General features: G+C 41.7%; 1 protein-coding gene and 1 long non-coding RNA gene across 9 annotated transcripts in view; both read left to right on the forward strand.

The window, feature by feature from the left end:
* Window positions 1-2,262, forward strand: part of MAP3K7CL (MAP3K7 C-terminal like) — a 97,310-nt gene extending 95,048 nt beyond the window's left edge. For all 8 annotated transcript variants that reach the window (XM_070597259.1, XM_070597257.1, XM_070597258.1 and 5 more), the window contains one exon: window positions 1,103-2,262. In XM_070597259.1, coding sequence (XP_070453360.1) covers window positions 1,103-1,283 — 181 coding nt within the window. In that variant the 3' untranslated portion in view covers window positions 1,284-2,262. The remainder of the gene's footprint in view (window positions 1-1,102) is intronic.
* Window positions 2,263-8,289: 6,027 nt separating this feature from the next.
* On the forward strand, window positions 8,290-17,570 carry LOC139079822 (uncharacterized). Its single transcript, XR_011533759.1, has 3 exons — window positions 8,290-8,571; window positions 10,952-11,136; window positions 14,628-17,570. It is a non-coding gene; the product is annotated as an uncharacterized lncRNA (long non-coding RNA).
* Window positions 17,571-18,006: the final 436 nt, after the last annotated feature.

An 18,006-nucleotide genomic window follows, 5' to 3' on the forward strand; every position in this document is an offset into this window, starting at 1 on the left:
AATTTGAAAGGAAAAAAAGAACAGGAATAGATGATCTGATGGGGGGAGGATTTAGAGGCAAGTCTCTTTTTTATTTGTATAAGTTTATTCATCTATTTCTTTAAGATAGTTACATAGGAAATTTACTAATATTTAATTGTTGACATTTATTCCTTAAAATATGCTTAGAGACAAAAAGCCCTAAACATTTCATCAGAAGGATAGGTTTGAATGCTGGCTCTTTCTTATTAGCTGTATAACTTTTTCAGTTAAATTAGCACTTTGAGTTTCTATTTCCTCATCTTTAAAATATACCTTATTTGTCTCTGACATAACTTACTCTTCAGTTATTCATTCAGCAAATATTTATTGGGAGCCTTTATATTCTAAACACCATGCAAGATTCAAAGATCAGTAAGAGCCCGAAGGAACTTTGAGTATATGCATATCAACTTTCCAGATTATCTTCCCTTTGTCCCTGATGGGCATTTCCTTTCCAATGTCTGGTTTTGCTCAGTGGTCACCAAATTAGATGTCACTAAAGGCAGTCCATTGGTGCAGGAAGAAAATACTAGAACTTCTATTCTGATTTGCTTTTTGTCGTTTTCCCAGGGTAACTTTTTATTTTGATAGTTTTAAACTTACAGAAAAGTTGCAAAAATAGTATAAAGAACTCCCATATATCACTAATTATTAAAAACATTCCTCAATGTGCTTTATTCTCCCTTCCCCAACACTACACACTATTGAGGTTCTCTCTCTCAGAGAGATGGCATACCTATCTACGTATCTGTATATGCATATATATGTGTATATGTAATTTTTACAATTTGTTGTGCTTCTAAAAGGATCCTCTGTTTTGACTGTGGAAGGACTTCTTGAGCTTTTTTTGTGTATGTTTAGTATTTTGGATGTGTCTAGTCAAGGTGCGAGAGTAAAATAAAGGGATCTAAAACCTGCGAAGCTGGAAAAATAAAAGAAAGTAGTTGGAGGCAAGTAGAGATGGGTAAAATTTAGAAGAGCAGGATGAAACATTTTGCTTCCATTCTGCTCTTACTGCATATTTGAATTTGTTTGCATTCAGTTTTGTGCTTCTTCCTTACCTGCCCCCTTGAATCTTCAGAAAGGAGCTGCTTGCCAAGCTGGATCAGGCGGAAAAGGAGAAGCTGGATGCTGCTCAGCTGGCTCGGGAATTCGAGGCGCTGACGGAGGAGAACCGGACGTTGAAGTTGGCCCAGTCACAATGTGTAGAGCAACTGGAAAAACTGAGAATACAGTATCAGAAGAGACAGGGCTCCTCCTAACTTTAAATTATTCAATGTAAGCCTAAGAGGTTGGTGACCGCCATGCACTGGCCAAAAGATTTTTATTTTAAAGAGATGGTGAATAAAATCTATGTCTTCTCTTATTACCTGCATGGCAAAGGTCTATAATGAGTTTAATGCTGGCCAGATCTAGTTTGAGAGAAGGGATATTTTATTTTAAGTAAGAGAATTAAAGCGAACTTATCACCAGTATATGTTTTCAGAGATCGTAATTCTTTTCCAAAGATATTTTTTGTCTTATTTAGGAAGCTATGATGCTGTTGTACATCTGGGTAGAAAATGATAAAAATAGAATATTGACTGACTCCATTAAGCAGCAGGAGCTGAACGGAATGAAGCTGTGAGATAAAGCAGAAAGATGCTCCTTGCAGTGCCAGCTCTTGTATTTTTAAATTTCACATCTTTGATACTTCAACCATGCTCAAATCTGAACCGTCAGAAACCTCCCCGCATGTATTTACATTCACCAGAGTTGGTTTAATTCCTCAATGATTGATTGTACTAAGAATAAATGGTTGCATATCACAAAAGCTTTCTCATGAAAATATTAACAGAGAGGATGCTGGTGCCGATAGCACATTTGCCAGTGCTAACTTGCTGGTGTAATAAAAAGCTGATAAGGCTGCATTTTCTTTATGGCGCGTTACCTCCCAGTAAACATCTCTGCCTTTGCTTGTGTGTGTTCTGGGACATGGGAGAAATGGAAAAGTATTATGTGGATAGTACTTTGGTGAGTTCCCCTGAAAACATCAGTACAATTATAGCTATTACTTTGGTTTGGATTTAAGGAGATGTTGTGGTCAGTAATAACTAGTAGGAATATATGAGTAAATTCAAGATTAAAATGATTTTCCCCTAATTCTATTTACCACCGTATTTTCCCAAATTGATTTCTTTGTTTTATGTCAATTTCTATTCAGGTAACTTCTTTTTCATTAAACATGGATCAAAACGGTCAGCCTGTAGTTTGTCCCTGTCTTAACCTCCCTGATGCTGAAAGTTGGGGTTGACTAACCCCAGCCAGAGTTTTGTCTTAGCTGTATTTGTATGTGCCAAAAAAAAGCAGCCAAGTCCTTTTTCTTAGAAAGACTGTGGTTTCTCATATAAACCACTCAGAGCTCTAATACTGAACACGATGCATTAGAGTCTTAAGGTATTTGCCCAGGAAACATAAAAGAGAATAAATAGTTGACTAAAACAATAAGATGGCCTGGGATAGACCAGTTGTTATCAATCGGGGGGTGGGAGTAGGTGATTTTATTCCCAGGGGACATTTGGAAACGTCTAGAGACTTCTTTTGTTGTTGTCAGGACTAGGATGAGGGTTGCTACTGGCATCTAGAGGATAGAGGTCAGGGATGCTGCTAAACATCCTGCAATGCACAGGACAGCATCCCAACAACAAAGAACATTGGCATGTCTGGCCCAACATGCCAATGGTGCCAGGTTGATACCCTCTGGGCTAGGCTAACCACTGGGCAATGCCAAGGGGAAGCACGCTGCAAGACCACGGGTTTCTTGCCATGTGGTGCAGAGTCCATGAGGTCCTTAAGCTTCCTGACCCTCAGTTTCCTTTTTTTGTAAAATGAAGCTTTTCAATAGATCTCAGAGTTTTAATGTTATATGAGCCCATTCTCGCTTAAGCTGTTTTAACATTTGACCAAAGAGAAAGTCTCTATTATCTTGGAAGAACATTTGTTTTTAGCAACCTCAAGACTTATAAATACTAATGTAAAGGAGGGTTGTTCACTAAATTTATATAAATCCAGGGTTAATGGAATGGGAGGAAGAAGGGTAAGTTACCAACCTTTAAATACATGGATTAGTTTTTGCTCACTGCCCATCTGGAGAGGGTTACATATATTTACAGAATTCAAGCAGTCATGCCCCTTATAGAAAATAAGGGGCAGGGAAATATAGTTCCAATGTCTCTCTGCTTACCAGAATGAAAATAATTTAACAGGGTTAAAATGTTTGCACACCACTGGCATTACATTAAGGAGACACAGAGTAAATAGTTCTCATATCTGTGCTAGTCTCAGCCTGAAATTTTGCTGTGTTTCCAAAAGATATCTATTCATGACCCAAAAGCAAGCATTTCCCTAGGTGTATGCATTCTAAGCAGACTTTTATTCATTAAAAATATGAAAACATCATCTACTTTTGTAGCATTATCAGAGAAATCTAAAGGCAAAATTTCTTATATTATTGGACTCATCTTTTCATTCATTTGATGTTTCCCCCAGTCTTATTTACCACTGCATATTATCTGTATAACACAGAATCATTTAAGAATTTTCTGTCTTCAAATATATTTACAATAATCTTCCTATTAGCAATAATGAAAATGTTATAGAAGATTAAAAATGAGCACAGAGGTCCTAATATTATTAAGGCAAGGGTGCTTGCCTTAGAGAATTAAAGGAAAATGTAACCCGCATTATATTTTGCAATTGCTCTACTAAAGAATTTGCTATTGTGAGCCATTTAGTTTATGCAGACATGAAAAGAATGTGGTTACACATGGCTAGCAGTCAAATCTCTAATCACTGGTATTGGCAGAGCACGTTTCTCTATCATGCTGGTACCTGGGCTTGGATGTATCATTAAGACAACACAACTAAGGAACTAAAAGGAATCTGGAATTCAAATTTCATTTAACTAAAGTTTATTGGGGCTGGCCCAGTGGCGTAGTGGTTAAGTTTACATGCTCTGCTTCCGCGGTCCAGGGTTCCTGGGTTTGGATCCTAGGCACAGACCTACACACTGCTCATCAAGCCATGCTGAGGTGGTATCCCACATAGAAGAACTAAAAGGATGTACAAGAAGGATGTACAACTATGTACCGGGGCTTTGGGGAGGAAAAAAACAAAAAAGAGGAAGATTGGCAACAGATGTTAGCTCAGGGCCAATCTTCCACACCACAAAAATAAATAACAAATAAATAAATAAAAATTCTTAAAAGAAAAGTTTATTATACACTTACCAAGTGCAGGGCAGAGCAACAACAATAAAGGATGCAAAAAGGAATGACACAATCCCAGTCTTCAATATGCCTCCAATTTAGTAGCAGAAATAGCACACACCTTCTAGTTCCTGGGAGACAAGAATAACGTAAGTGCAGTAAGATAAATTTTATAATAGGGGTTCAAAGAAGGAAAGACTGGCATGAGCAGAGACACCGTGGTTGGGAAGCACAGAGTGACGGCCACACACTTGGAGGCAGTGAAGGGTCTTCCTGTAGAGTATGTGTAGGGAGAGCAAGAAATTAAGTTGGGAAGTTCCACCAGGCCCTGGCTTTGTGGGGAGCTTGGACAAGATAAATATTTTCAAAAGAGGAGTGAACAATCAGGACTGGACTTGAAGATAATATGGTTGCAGTGCATGGGATGGATCATATTAGATAGAGACCAGAGGCGTGAGAAATTGTTAGGAGGCCAATAGAAAGGAGCGTGCAGGAAGAGAGAGTGGTAGCGACTGAAAAGCAGTAACAGACCCGCAGGGATGGGAGGACAGACTGAGAAGCGGAATGCACAGGGCTTGGGATGGATTGCACGGGTAACTGAAGCAAGGAAGATGAGGAGAAGTAACATTTATAGAGCCCCTTCTGTGCCAGACGATGCTAGGTGCGTTACAGAGGCTGTATTACTTAATTCTTTTTTAAAAAATTAATTTTTAAATGAGATTTAATTGACATATAACATTGTATTACTTTTAGGTGTACAATCTGAGAGGTAGTCATAATTATCGCTTTCTCCAAACCAGAAACTAAGGTTACATAATTAGTACAAAGTTCTCAATAGCTGGAATTCAAATACAAAGTTTCTTTCTTTTTTTCTTCCTTCCTTCCTCCCTCCATCCCTCCCTCTCTTTCTTTCTCTCTCCTTCCTTCCTTCCTTCTTTCTCTTTCCTTCTTTTTTTCCTTCCTTCCTTCCTTCTTTCCTTCTTTCTTTCTCTTTCCTTCCTGCATTCTTTCTCCCTCTCTCTCTCTTTCTTTCTCTTTCCCTCTTTTTTTTTTTTTATTGAATGATTGATTGTATCTTAACCAGGCATTCAGGAAGGTGCCAGAGACAAAACAGTGAATAATGGGAATGTGGGTCCTGTTCTCAAGGAACCCTTAGACTAGTAAGGGAGGCAGTCATTTACCTAAACACCCACCTGGGGAGTCTTAAAATGCTATATCCAAAAATCCCCTCAAAAGGTGGAGCCCAATTCCCCTCCTCTTTAGTGTGGTTTGGACTTAAAGCCTCATTTCTAGCAGACGGAATAAAGCAGAAGTGGCAGTATGTGACCTCTAAGACAAGGTCCTGAGAGACGCAGGAGCTCCCTCTCATCTGCTCCCTCGGATCACTTGCTCTGTGGTGAGGCGGCTGCCATGTTCTGAAGAGACTCGCGCAGGCCTAGGGAGAGGTGATGTAGTGAGGAACTGAGGCCCCACAGGTGAACTTGGGAGCTGATCCTCCAGCCCAAGGCAAGACTTTACGTGGCTGCAGCCTGGCTGACAGTCTTGAGTGCAACCTCGTGAGAGACTCTGAGCCAGAATCACCCAACCAAGCTGCTACTGGTTCCTGATTTGCAGGAGCTTTGAGACGATAAATGTTTTGCCGTTTTAAGCCACTAAAGTTTGGGGTGCTTTGTTATGCAGCAATAGATAAAAAATATGCCAAATAAATGAGGTAAGTGCCAAACAGAAAAAAAAACACAGTTTATGAATGCACATAAGAAAGAGGATCTAACTGAAATGAGGAGTCTGGGATGGTTTCCTTAAGGGAGTGACTACCAAACTAAGATCTGATGAATAACAGCTAAGGAGGCAAAGAAGGCGGGTGGAGGAAGGCATCCAGATAGAATGAACACATGTGCAAAGGCCCTGGAGCATGTTCAAAGACTTGAAGGAAAGCCAGTATGGCTGAGCATAAAGAGTTTGGGAGAGTATGGTATAAGATGAGGTTGTAGAATAAGGCAGGAGGCTTGAAGATCACCTTAAGAATTCTGCCCTTAATCCTAAAAGCAATGGTAAGCCATTGAAGAATTTTAAGCACGGGGGTAAAATGTTAACACATCATCTTCTAGGGTAACTTGTTTGGAGAGTTCTCTTTTTTAAGTTACTGCATTTTAAGTTGCTTAGAGTGCTATATAGGGTTATTTATACTATACATATTTAGCTAGCTAGCTAGCTTAGTTATATAGGGATATTGTACACATTTTACTTGAGAAGTCATTTTAATGAATATTATTCTCTTTAGTGAATAAGTAAACCCTTATCATGTGGCTGGAAGAAGAAAAGACAGACTGAGTCTACTTCCACTGTCACCAGTAACATATCTAATTGGGTGACATTAATAATCCTGCTTTTCTATGAAGATTCCTATGATCCACCTGTTCTTTTTTTAAATATTCTGTTTTTTTTTAAAGATTGGCTCCTGAGCTAACATCTGTTGCTAATCTTTTTTCTTTCTTCTTCTTCTCCCCACAGTTCCCTAGTACATAGTTGTATATGTTCTAGTTGTGAGTGTCTCTGGCTCTGCTATGTGGGATGCCGCCTCAGCATGGCTTGATGCGCGGTGCCATGTTGTTGCCCAGGATCCCAACCAGCGAAACTCTGGGCGGCCAAGGGGAAGTGCGCAAACTTAACCATCTGGCCATGGGGCCGGCCCCCACCTGTTTTTTAATATTTCTCTCATGTTTCAAAGTTTCAAAGCCAAACCCAGAGCTGGTAAGAGAATATCCTAAAGAAATTAGAATTTTTAAGACAATATTTTTCACATGTCTTTTTTATTTTTAAAGAATGACAATAATCAGAGATTAGAGTGCAAATCACGTCGCACATGAACATAGAAAGCAAAACGTACACACGCAGAGATTAAATAGCCCATGAAGGGCCGGCCCGGTGGCACAGCAGTTAAGTTGGTACATTCAGCTTCTCGGCGGCCCAGGGTTCGCTGGCTCAGATCCTGGGTGCGGACATGGCACTGCTTGGCACGCCATGCTGTGGTAGGTGTCCCACATATAAAGCAGAGGAAGATGGGCACGGATGTTAGCTCAGGACCAGGTTTCCTCAGCAAAAAGAGGAGGACTGGCAGTAGTTAGCTCAGGGCTAATCTTCCTCAATAAATAAATAAATAAATAGCCCTTGAAGCTGATGGCATTAACCTTCAGATTCTTTGAATATCTTTCCAGTTCTAACATTCTATGTTTTTTTAACTTTTTTTAATTAAAAAAATTTTATTTGTTTATTTATTTTTAAAGATTGGCACCTGATCTAACAACTGTTGCCAATCTTTGTTTTTTCTTCTTCTTCCTCTCCCCGAAGCCCCCCAGTACATAGTTGTATATTGTAGTTGTAGGTCGTTCTGGTTGTGCTGTGTGGGACACCACCTCAGCGTTGCCTGACCAGTGGTGCTATGTCCGAGCCCAGGATCTGAACCAGTGAAACTCCAGGCCACAGAAGCAGAGCATACGAACTTAACCACCGGCCCTGGGACGGGTCCCTATGTTTTTCCCCCTATGTTTTTTTTAATTAACTGGAATATATTAGTTCTCTTGGTTATGAACAAATGCTTCCTGAAGGAAAGACGTCTTCTACTCGACAGAGTTTTAAGTTGTAGTGTTAAAATCCTATCTATTTCATTTTGTTCTCTGAAATCGTCTCTGTTCAGTCATCATACATGCACACGCTTAGCAGCTCTGGGGCAGGTAGATGAAAGGGGAGGTTTTATGAATGTAGCTTATCGAGGTAATGATAATGACCACGAGGTTATTGCCTAAGCCAGGAAAGCTGGAAAACAAAGTTTTTCTCTAAGGAGCTCATCTTTTAAAAACTTTGTATTGGCTGCTTTTGGACTAAGGAGTTTAGGACAAGAATTCTGAGCAGAACAACCGAGCCAGTGTGACTAAAGAGGAACCAAGTTTTTCCATAGCCAAACTAGAAAGAATTTGCATTTGCAGTCTGCTACACGCAACCCATTTTATCTGTCACTGAATGTGTCTGGGCAGTGGCTGTTCTCTCAGGTCTGAGTCTTGAAGAGGGAAAGACAAAGAGGTGGTAGGACAAGGTAAAATTATGTGTGAAACAGCTTTTTTCCCCAGCTTCTTCATTGCCTGCTCACTTCTCAAAAATGGAATAAATGCTGAACATGCTGACTTTCCCCACCATTCCTGTAAATAAGGATGTGACTCACAAACCCTGCAATCTCCAGAATGCCATAGATACTACGGTGATTTGATTATTTAAAAATAGCTGGAAAAAAGCAAGAAATTGGTCATGGGTAAGTTGGGGTGGTTTCTTTCCTTTTCTTTAAAAAAAAATTTTGTTTTCATTTTTGTTTTTCACTTAATGTGTTATTGTGTGTAGCCGTAAGCATTCTGAGAACATCTGGTCTGCCAACCAAATTTCAGAGTTTTATGATTTCTGGGAACTAACACGGTAAACACAGAGGTCAGATCTCAGATCCCAGGCAAGAAACAGGACTCAAGACTTACCACAGCGTCGCTGTGGTCTGCATGCAAATCTTGATTTGGTTGTACATCCTCCTTTTTTATAAAGTAGAGAGAGATGAGCGTCGATGGCATTTGAATTCACTGACCTCCACTCTCAAACTCTTATATGACCACTGCAATATTGTAGATATTTAGGGTGCTAATAATAGTAACAGTGGCGGGAGTAGCCATAGGTTCTATTAAGCCTACTGAATGGCATCACTGATCTTTGGCTAGCTGATCCAGAGATGGGAAACCAGGAACCTCTTTATTGTTGGTGCTGAAACCTCCAAAGCAAGACTTTCTGCAAACCTAGGCTGGAGTTTGAGATTTAGGATTAAGGTGCATGCAGGGAATCTCCATTTGCCCTACATCTCAGTCTGACCCTGTATTAATCAGGGGCCTGGCGGGGAACAGGAGCACACTCATAAGAGGCCAAGAAAAGAGAACTTCATGAAGAGACTATTTACAAAGTTGGGGGCAGAGTTAAGGGAAATGGGGAGGGCTGGTGAAGCCCTTGGGACTGGCAGCCTCAGGACAGTCTCTCCTAGACCTTTGAGGGCAAAGGAGGGAGGAAGCAGATCCAGGACCTGGATGGAACTGCATCTGCGGGAGAGGCTTTCCCCCACTGAACTCCCCAAGAACTTGTCCCTTGGTTGGCTAGTGAGGCCACAGCTTACCCAGGGCATGGCAGGGAGAAGCCAGGAGGATAAATACCTCAGTCTTTCTCTCCTCCTGTCCTTCCATCTTCTGCTGGTGGCTCCCACTGGCCAAACCCAACCATAAGCCAGAGGACAAGGGAGCCTACTTGCTAAGGTCCATGTAACCAGTCTCTCAGGGCACAGAGCAGGGTGGGAAAGGGAGAGAGCGGATCTGCAGGGGCACCTGGAGAGTCTCAGCATGGACCACCCACAAGCCGAAGAGATGGACATGCCTCCGAAGCTAATAAAGAAAGCAGGAGGGCCAGGCTTGTGATTTGAATCCTGTGTGCCTTCCTAGGTGGAAAGCCCCCTTGAAAATCTGGAAATGTGAACCAGGAGGACCAGCACTTCCTCCTCCCTGGGGATGGGTCAGGGGTAAAGTTGCCAGATAAAATACAAGATGCCCAGTTAAAACTGAATTTCAGAAATCGGATAAACTAAGAAAAACTTTTTTGTTTCAGTACGTCCCAAACATTGCATGGGACATACTTACACTAAAAAAATTTTGCTATTTATCTGAAGTTCATTTTTTAACTGGGAATCCTGTATGTTTGTTGGAGAAATCTGGCAATCCCAATTAGGGAGGTGGTGTGGAGACGGCTCTGCAAGTGTAGCTGTGTAACCCTGCCCCTCCCAATCCATCCTTTGCCACAGTTCGTTTAGCGAGAAGCAAGTGTCCTAGGAGTAGAATATGGTATAGCATTTCTGAAACCATGACCTGGCAACACCAGTGTTTGAAATGTTAAGTATTCCTAAAAAACAGAAAGAAAGAAAACTGTTTCATAGTCAAATAAGTTTGAGAAACACTGTCTAAAAAAGCTAAAGTTTCTTGCCGCTTAGGATTTCTCCTAGCATTTCTTGCTAACCTGCATTGTGACACCAATTAGAGTGTTTCCTTGGGTTATTTAAAAATGATCACAACAAATAACAGGCCCTTTGTTCCGCAGAGACCATAGGCTTTCATGATATGCATTTTAAATTTAGCAAAGTCATTTTGGTATCCATCACATTAAAAGAGAATTTTATTGTTATCTCATAATCTTGCTTTAAGGCTTAATTTCCACTTATAAAGAGGTTTTAAATCTCCCCCAGAATGTTTGCAAAGTGATAGCATTCTATTTAACGAAATATTAGATTGTCCACTTGATATTGCCGAGTTTTGCTTAGCTTAATATGAAGAATCAATTAAAACCAAATTATCATCCAAGCAGCTACTATCCTAGATTTTTCAGAGAGGAAAATGAGGATAAAAGCATCTGCCTTCTCTGCCTCACGAGGTTATTTCTGGAAAGAAATGAAGTCATGTTGTGAAAAGCTGCACAAAACCTTACCGTGCTGTACAAAGTGTTATTATTCTTCTCACTATAGAGTTGGCGGGCTGCACAGGACTTACAGTTTTCTCTCTTTCTAGTCATAGGTATTTTAATATATTTTTTTAAAGATTTTGTTTTTCCTTTCTCTCCCAAAGCCCCCTGGCACATAGCTGTGCATTTTTCAGTTGTGGGTCCTTCTAGTTGTGGCATGTGGGATGCCGCCTCAGCATGGCCTGATGAGCAGTGCCATGTCCATGCCCAGGACTCGAACTGGCGAAACCCTGGGCCACCGAAGCAGAGCCTGTGAATCCAACCACTCGGCCATGGGGCCAGCCCTCAGGTATTTTAGCTAATTTGTTGTCTAATCCATAATTCGATCCTGTACTGTGAAATGGGAGACAAAGGGAGATACATCACTTATGATCAGAATCAGCTGGGCAGACCCTCCCCCGCTTCCCCAAACCACCACCACCAAATAAGAGTGGCTTAAACAGGGTGGAGTTTCCTTCTTCTCTGATGTGAAAGACTGGGGATGTAGAGCCCTGGGCTTATACAGAGGTTCTGCTCCAGACAATTTTCAGGGCCTCAGATTTCTCTGCCATTACTGAGGTATGTCCTTCAACATCACGGTTGAAGATAGTGCCAGCTCACTGTCATGGTGCAAGATGGCACCAGCTCATTGTTGTGGTCCAAGATGGTGGCAGCTGGAGAAGGAAAGGATAAAGAAGAGGAGGTGCCAAGGGAGTGGGCTGGCTATCCTGGAAGCTGCTACAAGATGCTTCCAGTTGTATCCCTGAGATGATTAATTTTATGTGTCAACTTGTCTGGGCCATGGGGTGCCCAGATATTTGGTCTAACATTATTTTGGACGTTTCTATGAGGATGTTTTGGCATGAGATTTATATTTAAATTGGTAGACTGAGTAAAGCAGATTTCCCTCCCTGATGTGAGTGGGCCACATCTGATCAGTTGAAGGCCGGAATAACAAAAAGATTGACTCTCCCATGAGTGAGAGGGAACAATTCCTGCCTGCCTATGTTGAGCTGGGACATCAGTTCTTTCCTGCCTTTAGACTAGAACAGAAACATTGGCTCTTTCTGGGTCTCAAGCCCGCCAGCCTTCAGATGGGAACTATACTATTGGCCTTCCTGGGCCTCCAGCTTGCACATGACAGATCTTGGGACTTATCAGCCTCCATAATCACATGAGCCAATTCCTCATAATAAATCTCTCTCTATTTATATATCCTATTGGTTCTGTTTCCCTGTTACTCTGACTCATACAATCCTATTGCCTGGAACTTGATACGGAAGACAGAGAGCAAGTTTGGGGGTGAAATGTGTGGAGGTGCAAGCAGGAGATACTGCCACAGGAGAGAAACTCAAAGCCTCCAGGGCAGCTGGGATTCAGCACTGATGCTGGTGCAGGCTTTTCTTTTGGGAGCTGATCAAGAGTACTGCCATGTCAGCAGGTCAGGCTCTCCATTTATCAAATTGGGTAGCAGTGCCTTCCTCTGTCCTACCAGATGAAAGTTCTTGAAAGATATTAACCATATCCAAATTCCTTCTTTTTTAAATATCTATCCAGTGTTTGTTACATACAATTATCTCTAAAAACAGAAAGCCCTGTCACTTCGTGCAGTGATGCACATTTTGTGTTTCTAGGAATGTGCGTGCATAAACATGGAAATAGGGTATTTGGTCTGTCTTCATGCCTGCAATGGAAGCGAGGCTGATTACTTTTGTAGAGCAGGTAATACACTCCTGGATTGTTGCCATTTTCTTTTGCTTACACCAAAGGTGAAGGATGACAGAGGAAGGTTTGACAATGATGCCAAATTACTTTATTCAGTTCCTAAATTGGCGATTTTGAAGCCATTCCACTGACTAGGGGCAGATGTCACCCCGTTATTAGAGGTCTACTCCTTGATTTTAGAAGCAATGATACAAGCTCTTGTAAGAGCTGCTGATAGGAACTTGAGTCGCTTCTCCAGCTCTTCGCAAGGACCAGCTGTACAGAGCTCCTGATGGGTGCTGCTCCGAGGCATTTCTTGCCTCCTGTATTTTCCATCCATGGGAAGAGCGTGAGAGTACGGGATCTCGGTTTGGTTTGCTATTATTCTTGGGTCCTAGCATAAGGCCATCAGAATAATCAATAGGTGGAAAGTTGAATAAACATCTTTTAGTTTATAATTGGTTACCAAACCTAAAGAAGGCTTTACTTAGCATCAGGACCAATTGCATAATTTGCAGGGCCAAGTGCAAAATAAAAATTTGGGACCCCTTGTTTCCAAGATTATTAAGAGTCTCAAGATGGTGACAGGAGAGCATTAAAGCCAGTGCAGGGCCCTTCTGAGTGTGGATGCTGATCAACTGCACAGGCGGCACATCTATGAAGCTGGCCCTGCTTAGCACTGTGCGTTGAGCACTTTAATGGCCTTGCAGTCCCTCTACCCTCTTACCTCATCCCCTCTGCCCATGTCCTTGAATCTCCTTTTTCTTCCCAAATCTTTACTTTTGTGTACCACTGTGGGACATGAGAGGGTCTGATGAAAAAACATTAATTGGCTTTAACCCCAATTTTTTTTTTTCTTTGTATTCCTGAATATCAGAGTTCACAGACATTTCCCTGTCTTCTGACTATCCCCGATAGAATGAGTATCTTAGGAAGCTTCATCGTAATGTACAAACATGTGGCCAGTGTTCATGGGGCTGTTTGTAGGAGATTGATGCCTACCAAATAAACTAGAGATATTCTTCAAAGGCCCCTGACATTTAGTATGGAAAAGTGACCTATAAAAATCAAATCATCCACATGTAGTGAAGAATGAACTAATCACCCCGGCAGATGGGTTGTACCTGGATCATGAAAGATTTATAAGGCAAATTAAAAGCAGGTATTCTAATCAAAGTAGCTTCTGATTGCCTTATTTCCTGTGATACTGTGTTAATCAGCCTTCTCTGGAGAAACAGAACCAATAGGAGATATGGGTATATATATAACTTATATATACATTATATTTACATATATATATAAAATAAGGAATTGGCTCATGCAATTGTGAAGGCAGGCAAGATCTGAGATGTGCAGGCTGAGTCGGTACACTGGAGACTCAGGAGAGCCGACAGTGCGTTTCCAGTCTAAGGGTCAAGGCCTAAGACCCAGGAAGGCCAGCGGTGTAGTTCCTGTCTGAAGGCTGGCAGGTTTGAGACCCAGGAGGAGCTGATGCCCCAATTTGATGGCTTTCAGGCAGGAAGAATTCTCTCTTACTTGGGGGAGGGTTTGCCTTTTTGTTCTAGTCAAGCCTTCAGTGCACTGTGAGGCTCACCCACCTTAAGGAGAGTAATCCGCTTTATTCAGTCTATCAATTTAAATATTAATCTCATCCCAAAACACCCCCACAGAAGCACCCAGAGTAATGTTTGAGCAAATATCTGGGAATCCTGTGGTCCAGTCAAGTTGACACAAAATTAACCATCACAGATACCCTGTCATCACAAACTCTGTGTAACACTTAAAATTCCTGGCTTCGCATGTAATACAGAAAGCTAGCTACTGGTCATCATATTTGTTCAACTCTACCACCTGGCACAACTGAAGATTTAATTAGAACAAAAGGTAAATTCTTCCGGCAACAGCCTACTGGGTGCTTGCTTTGTACTAGGCACAGCTAGGGCTGCGAACAGGGCTAAGGACAGCTGATGAATAGGAGGACGTTGGTAAAGCAGCAGAATTGATTTAAATGGGTTTCACCTGAGAGCTTCCTGCCTTCACTTTTCACCCCTCTCCCCAGGGACGTGATACTGTTTTTCTCTGTGATTGTAATTTTAGAGTTGGAACCCTGCGAATGTCATCATCACTGCTCTATGGACTATAGTTGAGTTAATGTACAAAACACAGAATGAGGGTTGACTGGAATCATTCGAAGAAAGAACTTTGGATGCAGCAGAGAGACTGAGGCTGAATGGGAGAAAGATGAGGGGAGCTGAGACAGCTGGTCACTTTCAGCTCTACGTTCTTGAAGAAGATTCTTAGATAACCAAGAAGAAAAGAAACTGGCCTAGAGCTCAGAGAAGGCCGAAGTGGTAAGAGAGAAAAAGAGCTGTCGTCACTGAATTCCTTGAGAAAAATCTGTTAAGAAGAGGCTTGAGACCTCAAAAGCCAGAGGCACCCATGGGTCAGAATGAGCTTCAACTAAAAGGAGGATTTGCTTAATTAATTAAACATTAATGCCATGCTCTTTCTTACACTGAGCTTTCATTCATGCTGTTCTCTCCACCTGGAATGCCTTCTCTCTCCGCCTTCACCTGGTTAACTCCTATCAATTATTACGTCTCTGCCTCACTGCTGCTTCCTCCCAGAAGACTCCTTTGACCTCTGGAGACTGGGTCTGGTGCCTTCCCTGGTGGTCTTATCTCATCCTATTTTAGAAGTTACTGTATTGATTGACATTGCTTTCTGACATTCCTGTCTTTGTGAATGAGCTGGGAGCTCCTTGATGACAATGGTTGTGTCTCGTTTAGAGTTGTTTCTTCAGAATATAACTTGGTGCCTGGCATGTGGTAGGAGTTTAAGAGATATTTGCTAGCCGAAAGAAGGGATGAAAGGACGAATGAGGCCCCTACTCTTGCTCTGTCAAATGGGCTGGGTGTTTGGTGGTGGGGCATCAGGAAGGAAGAGGTAGGTGTGGGGGTAAGCCAAAGGAGCTGGACACTATTCCTGGCCTCAGAGAACCTGATAACATCTGTGACTCGTGGTGTAATACAAGGCAGGTGACACAGTACAGTCCTATAGCACAAGATGGGAGAGTTGGGGTACCAGATTTAGTAAATAAAAATACAGGGTGCCCAGTTAAATGTGAATTTCAGATAAGCAGCGAATAGTACATATTGTCTCATGGAATATTTAGGCTATACTAATACTAAAAGTTATTCATTTTTTATTAAAATAAAGATTTGCCTGGGCCTCCTGTATTTTATCAACCTTAAAAGAGAGGAACACGGCCCATAAGAGATTATTTCTCCTTTTTTGGGGGTGCGATGGGGATATGGGCCAGCCTTGGTGGTCTAGTGATTAAAATCTGGCACTCCCACTGCCACAGCCTGGTTCATTTTCCAGTCAGAGAACCACACTACCCGTCTGTTGGTTGTCGTACTGTGGTGGCTGAGTGTTGCTGTGATGCTCAAAGCTACGTCACTGGTATTTCAAGTACCAGCAGGGTCACCCATGGTGGACAGGTTTCAGCGGAGCTTCCCGACTAAACAGACTAGGAAAAAGGACCTGGCCACCCACTTCTGAAAAATTGGCCATGAAAACCCTACAAATAACAGCACAGCATTGTCTGATACAACACCAGAAGGTGAGAGGATGGCACAAAACAACTGGACAGGGTTCCGCTCTGCTGGACACAGGGTCACTAGGAGTCGGATCAACTAGACAGCACTAATAACATGAGGATATTAGAGAAAGATACATGATTTGGGAAAGATTTTCTAGAAAATATGTGAACTGAGTTGAGTTGCAAAAGATGGAAGCCAAAATGTGAGGAAGTGCAGTTCAGGTAGAAACATCCCAGGGGAAAAGGCAGAGCAGGTTCAGAGACTGGCTCCAATCTGGTTAGGCCAGTGTGAGAAGGTGTGCACTGGGGTGGTGACAAACCCAGCTAGATGGTTGGGCAGGGTTGGTCACTCCAGGTGTCAAATTCTCAATACCCTGAGCAACACCCCCCCACCCCCCCAACCCGCCTTGGCCAAACTTTGTGAACAGGCAGGACTAGATCTTTCTGCCTGGGCAAATGTTTCATCTTTACCCAGTTGAGTAGCGTTGGACATTAGTCTCTGTAAATAATGAAGAAAAAACACCAGGGACATTTTGCAAGAGTCCTAAATTGCTCAATCATTTGCCTTTTTTCAAACACTGGTGTCAAAGCAGCATCTTTAGCCAAGTTGAGGAAAAAGTGAATACTAATGATGAGTAATCAAAACAAGACGGGGTGGTGTGGCAAATACTAACACCTTCTAAGGCATTTATAATTTTAGTCTTTTCCAGTTTTATTTATTTACTTTTTAAACATTGGCACCCAGGCTAACAACTGTTGCCAATCTTCTTTTTTTTCCCCTTCCTGCTTTTTCTCCCCAAATCCCCCCAGTACATAGCTGTATATTTTAGCTGTGGGTCCTTTTAGTTGTGGCATGTGGGATACCACCTCAACATGGCCTGACAAGCAGTGCCATGTCAGCACCCAGGATCTGAACCAGTGAAACCCTGGACTGCCAAAGTGGAGTGTGTGAACTTAACCACTTGGCCATGGGGCCGGCCCCTCCAGTTTTCTACTACGACATCTGTTTAGCATTATGTAATGAATATGTAATGAAACAGATAGAAATAGCTTATTTATGATCTAGGTAAGAGGTGGAAATGCTTGTTTAACTTTTGTTGAGTACCCTCTGTGCTCCAGGTGGCAATGTATGTAACTTCCCTTAATCTTTTCAACAATACTATAATACTATTGTATATACAGTTACGTACCGCATAAAGATGTTTTGGTCAACAACAGACTGCATGTACGATGGTGATCCCATGAGATTTGTACCGTATATCCTAGGTGTGTAGTGGGCTATTCCATCTAGGTTTGGGGAAGTATACTCTATGATGTTCGCACAATGACGAACATTGCATTTCTCTGAATGTATCCCTGTCATTAAGTGACTCATGACTGTATAAGTTTATACAACAATAAAACAGCACGATTGTGTGTATAAGTGTACACAATAATACCATCGCAATTGTTACGTGCATCTTGCTGACGTTCATAATGTTTATTTGCTCATCTACGATCACTCAACCAGCAATTAGTCATTTTGGAAGTCAAATTTGGTTTGACTCCAACATCTACATTGTTTTCATTATATCACACCTATACATAGAGACCCTCGGATAAATAACAAGTATTGAGCACTTACGGCATTTACACTCTGGGAGCAGAAAGGAGAGAACATCTCCGTCTGTGATACGGACATCAAGGATGGCTTTGCAGGGGAGCTGATGCTTGAGTAGTGATTGGCAAAATTATCTCACCTTCTAATCAGATTAAGAAAGGTAATGTAGGAAGAATAGTCACAAGTAAAAGAAGTATTAAAAGTTTTAAAAACAGACATTGTATTTCATTCTAAAAAGCTCTCGTTAGTTTTCTGTAATCTCTTATTAAATG

Source organism: Equus przewalskii, chromosome 27 (genome assembly GCF_037783145.1).
Source record: "Equus przewalskii isolate Varuska chromosome 27, EquPr2, whole genome shotgun sequence".
NCBI lineage: Eukaryota > Metazoa > Chordata > Mammalia > Perissodactyla > Equidae > Equus > Equus przewalskii.